At 41.3% G+C, this 11,443-nt stretch overlaps 1 protein-coding gene across 1 annotated transcript in view; it reads right to left on the reverse strand.

Annotated features, from left to right (window-relative positions):
- Positions 1-9,325, reverse strand: part of LOC147888557 (alpha/beta-Hydrolases superfamily protein) — a 30,227-nt gene extending 20,902 nt beyond the window's left edge. Inside the window, exons 1-6 of the mRNA XM_087392698.1 lie at positions 9,048-9,325; positions 8,283-8,562; positions 7,685-7,767; positions 7,481-7,581; positions 5,645-5,740; positions 5,359-5,412 (exon numbers count right to left, since the gene is read on the reverse strand). Of these exons, the coding sequence (XP_087248824.1) occupies positions 5,359-5,412; positions 5,645-5,740; positions 7,481-7,581; positions 7,685-7,767; positions 8,283-8,562; positions 9,048-9,192 (759 nt within the window). The 5' untranslated portion in view covers positions 9,193-9,325. The remainder of the gene's footprint in view (positions 1-5,358; positions 5,413-5,644; positions 5,741-7,480; positions 7,582-7,684; positions 7,768-8,282; positions 8,563-9,047) is intronic.
- Between the last annotated feature and the right edge of the window lie 2,118 nt (positions 9,326-11,443).

Raw genomic sequence — 11,443 nt, forward strand, 5'->3', positions numbered from 1 at the left:
CAGGCTACCACCAAATAAGGATGGAGGAGGAGGATAAGCAGAACTGCCTTTAGAACTGAACGTGGTTTATATCAGTTCAAAGAGATGGCATTTGGCTTCAATAATGCTCCAACATTTTCAGGCACTCATGAACAAGATCTTACAGCCCTGTCTCTATAGATCTGTCCTAGTCTTCTTTGATGATATTCTCATCAACAACAAATCTAAAGAGGAGCACCTAATGCATGTAAAGCAGCTCATTTAAGTCTTGAGAAACCACCAACTCTTTGCCAAGGCAAGCAAGTGCACATTCATGGCCAATGAGGTGGAGTACCTTGGTCATATAGTCAGCAGCCAGCACACAAGAAGGGACCCTAATAAGGTCGTGTGTGAAAGAATAGCCACGCCCTTAAAACCCCACTCAGTTAAGAGAATTTCTTGGATTAGCATCCTTCTATAGAAGGTTCATTAAACACTTTGCAAAAATAGCAGCGTCCCTTACTGACCAGCTCAAGGAGGAGGCCTAGACAGCTACTGCAGAGAAAAGAGTCCAGGAACTGAAGGATGCTTTGACCTCAGCTCCCATCCTTGTGTGTCCAGATTACTCTCAACCATTCACCATAGAAGCTTATGCTAGTGGTAGGGGCCTTGGGGCAGTGCTCAAGAAAAGCCATGGGGTAATACCCTATGAGAGCCGGAAGTTGGATGACAAAGAGCTGACCTACCACCAGGAAATGCTAGCCATATTACATGCTATCAATCACTATATAGATGGCGGTCATTTTAAGGTAAGAATTGATTATCGAACTCTCAGATATTTTTTATCTCAGTCCAACCTATCTCCCAAACAGATATGACTAAGGTTGGACAAAATGACTAAGGCCCAAGCTCGTATAAAACAGTACGCAGATCAGCATAGAAGAGAACTCTGCTTTGAGGAGGGGGATTATGTGTTTCTCAGGATCCACAAGACCATATATGCTTCTCTTAGGGGAAGCACTAATACCAAGCTTGCACATAGATATTATGGCCCATATAAACTGCTGAGGAGGGTTGGTGAATTGGCTTACCAACTGGAACTGCCTCCATCTTCCACGATTCAATGATGTATTCCATGTCTCACTCTTGAAGAAGTACTTGGGGTCATCTGAACAAGAGCCAATTCATGACAAAGCCATGTGTCGACCATTGGAATGGGGTGAAGCAAATATTCAGATACCTTAGTGGGACACCCAATCATAGGCTGGCATATTTGAAGGAAAGCCCATATGTAGAACCAAAGCTTGAAGGGTTCTGTGATGCAGATTAGGGGGGAAATCCTAAATGCAGGTCTATTTCAAGGTACAAATTTATGCTGAATGCGCATTGTGTATGTCAGTCTAGCAAGAGCCACACCATTATGGCATTGTCTACAACAGAGGCTAAGTACATATCTCTTGCACAGTGTGCATGTGAAGCAATTTAGATTTGAAGGCTCTTGGAGGATCTTGGTGCAGTCCAAGATGGTGCTACTCTAATCTTTTGTGTAACCAGAGTGCCATTGCCTTGCCAAAGAATCCAAAAGATCATGAAAAGTCAAAGCACATTGACAACTGCTACGATTTCTAATGGCAGTAGGTGGAACAAGGAACTGTTGTCCATGGAGAGGACGGAAGCTGTGGGGTGGCATCACTATGGTGGTCCTCTGGAAGCTGGTGGAGTCGTCAAGTACGAGGTAGAATCCAAGGATATATGGGGCTGTGATGGCATGATACCCATCACAGAGCATTGTAGGCGGTTGGTATGTGTGGTCCTTTGCGGTCTGCTGGCTGTGACTCTATGTACAACAAGGGCCACTGTCACTACTATCGTCCGTGCATCTAGTTTGGTGAACATGGGGGAAGATCCCTGAGCCTGGTCTGTGTATCAACACGCAGTGGGTCTGTCGTATCTCATGCTCAAGTCCTCGGCTAGGGCATCTCTCTAGGGTGTGCTGGTCCGTGTCATCTGGCAGTAACTGAAGTAAATATGTGATGCTGTCCATGTATGATGCAAGTGAACCTTTTGATGCTATTGTATACAGTTAGGCTGTTGGATGTCTTATTTATCTCTGCAATACCCATCCATATATTCACTTCATTGTGTCCCAGTTGAGCATATATATGCACAGCCCAAAGACAAAGCCTTGGTATGTGTAAAGCGTGTTTTGAGATATTGGCAAGGTACTTAGTCTCTTGGTCCGCCGTTCTTTACCAAGGGGGATCACTCTAACTTGCATGCTTCAGATTGGTCACGTGATTATACACTAGAGCTGCTTATGCTTGGGCACTGATGACGACATAAGAGTTGCTTTGCTTGTTAAGTATTTATACCTTTTGTTTTTCAAAAAAAAAAAGTTACCTCATTTTTATTCTCTTTCGTTTTCTCTTTTATTTTCTTTGTAGAATTTTGGACTTTACAACAACAAAAATATAAATTTGTGCGATTGAATATATTCTAGTCTTACAAAGGTATATATATTCTACCAAAGGAAATTGTTTCTTTATTGGCAGTTCATGCATTTCATCATTGAGCAAGAAACAATCAATTGTGGCAACCTCATCTTGTGAAGCTGAGTACAAGGCAGCTTGCACAACTATGGTTAAATGCGTGTGGCTCAAGAGATTGATGGCAAAACTTTGTGTTGGTTTGCAGCCATCTACTCTTATAGTCGCTGACACTCGGAGTCCTATAACGATGGCACGGAATCCTGTTTTCATGCACGCACGAAACACATTGAGATCCATTATCATTATGTTAGAGAGAGGTTAGATCCAAGAGAGATCAGTTTGATCTACTTTCCTACACATCAGAATTATTGCAGCTCTCTTACCAAGGGCCTCTTCAAAGTAAAGCTTTGGGCTTACTTCCATTTGGTGATTGAGATCACTGCCTGTACACCAGAACATTGTCGCTGTAGGTGTGTGTTAGAAATAATGTATTATTAAGACTGTGGCCAATGTATGGGTTAGTTAGAAGGGTTAGAGGCCCTTTTCTAGGGTCCCCCCCCCCAAACTGTACTTAAATGGTTTAACCCTAGTTGGGTGCCACCCTAGGGCTTTGTATGTTACTCTCGTTCTTCATCTTGCAATCTTGGGCTTGCTCCCTCCATCTCCATAAAATGCCTCGACATGGAGCTAGGGGACCCTGAACTCTCGTGTTCAACTAACAAATACAAAAACCGATGAGGGCACTATCCCATCCCCCCCCTTCATAATGCAAAATCCTTATATTGACACACTGACAGAAAGAGACTGAAACTAAGTAACTCTTAAAATCCATCATATGCATATAAATCCTTCCCTCAAAGATTACCTTGTCCTGAAATACCTGCAAAGAAAGGACTTCTCTTTGGTAGTATCTTGGGGACTCTATCCATCGGATTGGCCTTGGTATAATAATAGAGCATTTGAACTTGTCCATTGATACATAATGTCAATGTGCTCAGTTCTAGCATGGTTCACAAGATTCTTGAACTCAGGCTTAATCTATTATCCCAAGATCACCAAGCCATCTCTAAAGCTATAGATCGCTTCAAACACTGATGCAGTCCGTATGTTCACTTTCTATGAAAGAAAGAGCAAATGTTCTATTTTTTGCTCACACATCAAATACTTCAATGTGCATAAAAATGTTTATTCAGTGATGGGATTCTTGTCCTTGCTACTTGCCCAATCACTGTCACAAACTCTTGCTTGGATCTGTTGTCATTAACAATCCCAAAATGCAAGATACTTTTGTCATCTTCCAATGGATGGCCCTTATAATGTGCCATGAGCTGACTGACACAGTCGAGAGCTAAAGAATACATGTTCTAGTGATCATCAAATATATTAGACCATCCACCAGCCAATTGGCATCACTTCTGAAATCAGCACCCCATTTCAGCTCCATCTGGGTGTGGAGACTGACTTGCTGTCTTGCATATGAAACTTTGTTTGTAAACCCCTAGCACACAAAGATGCAATCTATATGCTGCATGTTTCTATGCCCCAAGAGATAGTGCAAATCTGTCATCTCAAATTGCCTGCCATATAAAGCCTTGATCTATTCAACGAGTGCCATCATTTGCCTATAATGATAAGATAATCCACATGTTTGAATGACATGGATACTGCCGTATTTTCCTACAATACAGAGTCTGATGCAGCCTTCTGCAATCAAATTTCTTAAAGAAAGTGGGTGGCTCTAATACCTTTTGCAAAGAAATGGAGAGATGACAGGATACAGCTCAAAAGAAAAGCTGAAACAAATTGCACGCATCTGTATATACAAAAGAAACCCTCAGATCTAGCTAAGATTAAATTCAAAGTGACACGTAGAGATAATCTCATCCAACTGTGCCACCACATACGTCATCTCTTATCCTCATCATTTCCATGCCTCCCATACTAAGGCAAGGTAAAGGATCAAGATATGTACCAAAATCAATCTAGTCTCATGTAGTCTTCATCACACCAACCCGTTTCAAAAATCTGACCCTTTTAAGTTGTGCCCTGGGTGATGCTCAGTATGAGGAAAAGAAAGCGATGCGTCCTTTTGGAGAGCATCGAATGACGCCTACATGTCTGACAATTCAGAAGCCAAACGGGACCAATATGCCTGATCTTATCGGTGATCCCACTATATACTGTGAATGCAAGCATATAGGAGAGCGATTGGGACTGGGGATCGACAGGTTATCTGAAACCCAAACAATGATGAGATGAAAGGGACCATATAGTGAAATATGAGATAGCAAAGCCCAAGAAGAGGTCTCTGGCAGGTAATCAGTACACTCCTCACCCTAAATGGAGCATGTAAAATACAAGAAATGAGGTTTCAAACAGAAGATCTTGATGTGGACCACTAAGCCATTGAATCCTCAAGGAATAGATAAATTTATTCTTGCTTTATAATTAGAAAAACACATGAAATCTAACCCCTTCACAAATCTTTCCTAGATGTCACAAAATGATTTGATGTTCCCTACCAAGATGATACCACACCAACACAAGTCTAGACAATAATAAATATCGCACCATTTCTCTATATGTAGCACTGAGCTTGTAACGAAGGCTTAAGCAGCATGATTCTCATAACTCTATTGCAGAAGAGGTTAGCCTTTCAATCAAAACTAATTTGAATATGACCTGACGTTGAGATGAGCAACAAAACCCTTGTAAAAAGCAAGTAGTTCTTACCACAATTAATCCAATGACTACAGTATTCTGTTTTTCATTCAGATTTCCTAAATTGCTCAAAATTTGGTTATATAAATTGTTCCTTGCTTTTATCAAATTTCATCTCATTGATTAGAAGTGAAAATGCATCTAAATCTCGTAATCCAAAGAACTCACAAACTTTGTGCAAAAGGTATACCTTGTACAGTTTTTCTCTCATTGAAACTTCTCCAATCATTGCATCAAGGTATTCCTGAGATTTTAGAAAGCATTGAACTGGTAAGTTGCAAACTTAGTTGCAATTGCGTGGTCTTCTACAACTACAAACAGCTCTCGCAACATCAATGCCGGACCTTTCTGAAACAACTTTCCAGTCAATAGGAAGCAAAAAAGATGAGCTGTATAGTTACACTAAAACCGAGAAAAGTTTGCTGGTTATAAATTCGGAATAAGACAGAACTAGCTTGTGTAAGACCCCATGTTACCTGTGTATAGTGTGTATCAAGATCAACCAGAGCCCTTTCTTCTGGAGACTTTGCCTTCCAAAACCGGTATGCTATTGACAGCAGCGTGCTGTCAAACTGCATAAACATTGTTAACACATTAGTTTCAATATCTGCAATGTTCTATCTTCTAAGAAATGCAATGTTCAATATCTGCAATGTTCTTGTTGGATCAAAAAATCTTCCAGCTTCTCAAATAAGGTCTGGATTTGGAAGGATCGAAGCAAGAGGAGATCATGTCCTGTTAGATCTATCACCTTAGCTAGAAAATATAAGCAAATTGCATATAATCATCTATGGCTTTCATCAGAACTACTTGTTTTGTACAGACTAAAATGATTATTATTGTCTTCACAAGCAGTTTTGACTTGTATGAAAAAAGTGTGATGCTAGCACAGAGTGCTTATTGAAACTCAGCATTCCAGCCTTTATAAGGATACACATAGAGAACGTAGAAAGAGTCATAACAATATCAAAATAGAGATACACACAACTAAAATAGCAACAATCATAATGATATCAAAACAGTGTTTTTAAAAACGATTCCCCCTCTGTAAAAGTGTTGAAGGTTTAACAACAGTTCACATCTCTTTGGCAAATATACAAGACGAGTACATTACAGTGCACTTGGTTGAAGTAACTGCCCAAATTTGTCTTGAAAACTCATTCACATCAGTTTCTTTGGCAATTTTATTTCATCTTTTAGCCCATAAATCCTGGAAACTTCACCGATTTTTCTCTAGGGGCCAAAACCTTGACGTTTCACCCATCATCCCCTTCCAAAAATATGTCTAGATTTAAAATAAGATTCCAGCCTTTCCTGCATGCTTCAATGTTCTTCATGATTTGAAGAGGTGGATGGCAGGTTTGACACCTTACAGCAATTCGTAATCGCCCATACACCTAGATAGAGGAACATGCCCAAACTCATCCTCTAAAAACACAGCATAGTGCAGTTTCAATCTCATGATAGTCACTCATAAGGTTGAAAACCACAAACTCCATCACGCATAGCAGGGACTAGCTACTATGACATCCCCACTGACGTCATCAACGCGCCCAACAGTGGGTGTAGACCATAGTATAAACATATGCTCTCACACATACAAATCCACACACCCACACATACTTGAGCATCCATTTATACAAAGTCTTCGTACTGAGTTTCTGTCAGCACTCCGGAGGTGAAGGGCAGACCCAGCCATGACGAAGGCTAGCACTAAAGGAGAAGGCTAATCAAAAGGTAGTCCAGAATCACTTCGTTCAAGCTACAACTGCTTGTGAAGACTAAACTATTTCATTTTAATCTCTCCAGACGAGCATCTAAATCTAGATGATAGGGCAACGCACATTCTTTTAACCACAGAAAAGATCATGAGTAAACTACTTTGGAATTGAGCCACTGGCAACGAAACGAGCACATTTCATACTTATTTTAATTTTATGCATTATTTACGTAAATTTGAGACCACAAGGATGAAGGCAATGTTTTCCAAAGCTCACAGCATCCACTTTGACGTAGTCACACCTGCTATATGAAGTTTTGCTAAATAAGTGGTCCTAAAATACGTATTGCTCAACTTTGGCATCTATAAGATATCAAGATCCTTAGCAAGCTTAGTTGATCAGATAACGGGCTCTGTAAAACCCTCCTAAGCTTTACACGTCTCGGAAGAGAATGAACAAAAGACAATCTTGACACCTTGAGCCTGAAATCCCTTGATAAAATTAAGCATAATGAAACAGACACTTCCATCCTCACGTAGAAGATACAGTTGCTTTCCAGCTTAAAAGTTATGCTTGCAACGTCGAATTTACCTTAGGTAAGCATTGATAGCCACCCCCTGTTCCACTTATAAGGGCGAGAGAGGCAATACGATCTGGTACCATTGCTGCCACCTTGCAGGCTATCATAGCCCCTGCATAGAGCACTGTGAGTTACAAGATGCACCCAAAAACAACAGGACGTAAAGGTACTATTACAATTAAAGCTACATTTGATGCAACCGATTTGAAGCCTACCCAGAGAGTGACCAAAAACATGTGCCTTCTCCCATCCCAGGTGATCCATTAAAGCCACGGCATCCATGGCCATTATGGCGGTCCTGTGTCATACCACTTGGAATCAACAACTGACAATAAGGACACTGTAGAGCAGGAGCTGCACGAATGGAATCAGATTTGCTGTCTTCAAAAGATTCAGGTTCTGCTTTATCAAGGTAGGATACTAAGGTTTAAAAAAAAAAGCCATCGAACCCAGGACAGATCCAACAGGAAAGGAGTACTAAAAACAAGCAGAGACGCAAAAGAAACGATGTCAGATGAGATTGTGCTGTTATTTGTGATAATTCACAAATAAGAGCTGTGTGTTGCAAGGTTATCACAACTAAGAGCTGAGTTATGCAAGCCAAGAAAGTGTCCTTACTTATAACCTCACTGCCGCTTACACTGGTGATGAACTCAGCCCATAGGGGAAACACGAACAACTGGAGAGAACAGAAGCGTTCATAGTTCCCCAGTTTTATAGGATAGAAAAAATTAATCGCTGTTTTTCACCCTTTGCTCAAAAACAACAATATATATATAATCAAACAGAGTATAAGATTGGAAAAGTACTTACGTATACTCAGACTTGTTCAGGGGTGCAGAGCTCTTTCCAACTCCACGATTGTCAAATGCACAAACCTGAATGCCAGTTGGAGCGACCTCGACATCATGAAAACTGGAGCTTTTTCTTTGAGTCTGTCGTAGATCAGCAAAATCATCTAAACTTCGACCGTTTTCATGGTTCACACTCAAGTGTTCTGCCAGGTGATCCTCTTCGTTGGCAGCATTAGTTGTATTAGTTCCAGCAAGCTTTAAAATCTGAGGATTCCAACCCTCATGGGTTGCTGCCAAACCTGCACACCAATGCGCATCTTCTGTAACTTAATTTATTCCTTGGACGAAACCAATGCGGCCATTGGCGGATTCATATTGAATCATGTCGGAAGAGCGCACAAGACTCCTCCAGTCGTATGGGATAATAAGGTCGATGTATCGGGTGAAATGCGTAGCTTCCTTAACGTACTTATTAACCTCTAATGTTGTCACGTATAAGGAAAGTTCGTTTTCGTCAAATCGGTTTGCAATGTTCATTAGTCTTTCCTTGCAACGTATCCCTTTGGATGATGAAGCTTGAATACAAGTGCGATACTTTCGTCTAAAAGGATGCGGTAGTAGATATAGTGCCAGCATATGAGTTTGTTTCAACTGAAATGTTCGGGAGGTACTGGGAAGCTACACAAATACATCCGCAAAAATGGCAATTGGGAACCCAGAAACCTCTTCAAACAAAGAAAATGACGGTCTCTCAAGCCACTCATCGCACTAGCAAGAACCATACCCATGATCAGCAGTACTTTGATGTCTCCTTGGCCATAGATCTGGTAGTAGCTTTTGACTGTATCGGTCTCATCTTGCTTGACAACGTCAGGCAGATTGGGCTTCTTAAATTTCCTTTTGTAATGTCCTACTTCGCAGTAAGGCATACTCTGAATGCCGTTCCCTTGCTACTCTCTCCCCGAAGTCCAAAGTAGAATCCAAAGGCGATGCAGACGATTAATCAAGCATGGGAATTAACGTGTCTCTCAAGGTAGGTAACGTAAGATTCCACAGTCCAAACTGGTTACGCAGGTAGTATTGTCCTTTTCCTTAAGCCACGTGTCATGATTTAAAATTCCATTTTAAATATCAATATTGATATTGACAAGACACTCCCTCTATTTCCTTGCATGTCTTCTGCATTTCAATCAAACCGTTGCATACCTGTTCTTGGCTGGCTATGATTGACGAGTCTCGCCTTCAATCCTCTTCTGCCTATGCCTCTTTTGCCTCCCAAACTCAGCATATCTTAGCAATGCCTATCACATCTCGAAGTTCTCTCCCTCCCGAACTGACTTCCTCTATGCTCCATGTTCAATTTGTGGGGATTAAAGGTCATTGTGCCTTTACCCCGGTTATGTACAATACTCAAACACATATATAAATGAATTAAAAAGAAGATTAGGGTGGTTCTGCACCCACCAAAACTTGTGTGGCTCTCTGTTTCTCTCTCTCCCTCTTCTATTCTTGCTTCCGTTGAGAGCACTCTCAACTGGTATCAGAGCCCGGGTGATCTAGCTGAGCGTGCGTGAATGCTTGAAGCTCAGCAGCTCTGTGGGAGGAAGGAGAAGCTCTGTGGGAAGCTTTGTGGGTGACTTTACTTGCATTTGAGTGTGTAGAGACCTTGGAGGAACCTTTGGAAAAGTCACTTTGGTTTTGCGAAGTGGTTTTGAGAGCCTGTTAAGTGTTTTCAAAGAAAAAGTCGTTTTTTGAGCTTTTCTTTGTTCCGTTCGATGACAGAGACTCTGTATTGACTTGTAGAGACAACTATTGCTTGCTTTTGGTGTCCACGTCACTTCAGCAGCTTGGAAACACCTTCGTTCTTGAATCTGGGATCATTTCATTGGATTTCTGACTCACTGTGTCAGTTTCTATGTTTTTTTGCCCGGGTGTTGGAACTCAAGTTTGGAGTAGCCATTTGCAGATCTGTCAGTTCCGGTGGACTCAAGAGGTCCTAAAACTTCTATGTAATGGTATCAGAGCACTCCGGTGGAGTTTACAAACAGCTCTGTTTTCAAAAACGTTTTTCAGTCCGTGTGTTGGACCCAGTGATTGAGACGACGGTTTCCAAAACCGTCTATGCCATTGCGTTCCGGACGCCCAAAAACCCCTACCTGTCAGTTCTTACGCGATTCAGTAGAGGATTTTCAGAGTTATAGATCTCTGTGTATTCGATTTCGTCTCTCTGTTATGCATTTTTCATTCTAAGGTTTTGAAACCTTAGATTTATGCCACATGGTAGTAGATAAGTGTTGACTCCCATTTCTCACTCATCGGTTGGGATTTTGGAGTTCCGGTAGAGGAGAGATATTTGCAGATTTTCTTGCTGAGTCCTATTATGCAATGGCGCCCATGTTTTGAGGCATCTCAGGTTCTATTTTCAGTAGCAGTCGTTACCCTAGGACTATGATTTCTTGAGCATACCTTATGCAGATCACTCTGGTTGCAGGTTTGAGCAGTGTGCGCTCATTCGTGGTATGCATTGGGTTGCAATGGATGTTTTATAGGCCATTTGGATGCATTGCGGTCCTTATTGGATGCGCTGATAGGCCCAAATTGCCTTGTGGGATGCTATTTTTATGGACGCTTTGCACATGGATGCTATTTTATGCTGAGGGACAGCTTTGACACATTGCAGGTGATGCACTGATAGTGCTATGCTCTCTTGGATGAGATATTATTAATGCATATGCTAGTGGACGGTGTTTATGCTTGAGTCATTTGGCACTTATTGGCATTTTGGATTGCCATTGCAATTGGCATTTTCTTTTGGGCCAGATTTGCTCATATGGATGCATAGTGTATGCACATGAGTCAGATGCTTTGAGACATGAGTTTTGGTGATATTTCGCTCTATTGTGGCATACACATTTGGGTGCACCTGGTATTTGGTGTGATTCTCTCTTGTAGGCACTAGCATTTGGGATTTTTGCTTCATTTGCATCATGGTGTGATTCTCTCTTGTAGGCACTAGCATTTGGGATTTTTGCTTCATTTGCATCATGGCAGGGATTGAAGCTAAGCCTGCAAATATGTCTAAGGATGATTGGAATGAGTTGGATGCATTAGCAAAATCTACTATTAGACTTCATCTTGTAGAGTCTGTTTATTTTATAGTAGTTAAATGAGCAGACTACG

Source organism: Dipteris shenzhenensis, chromosome 21 (genome assembly GCF_047967505.1).
Source record: "Dipteris shenzhenensis isolate YYH24624 ecotype China chromosome 21, Dip_SZ_1.0, whole genome shotgun sequence".
In the NCBI taxonomy this organism is placed as follows: domain Eukaryota; kingdom Viridiplantae; phylum Streptophyta; class Polypodiopsida; order Gleicheniales; family Dipteridaceae; genus Dipteris; species Dipteris shenzhenensis.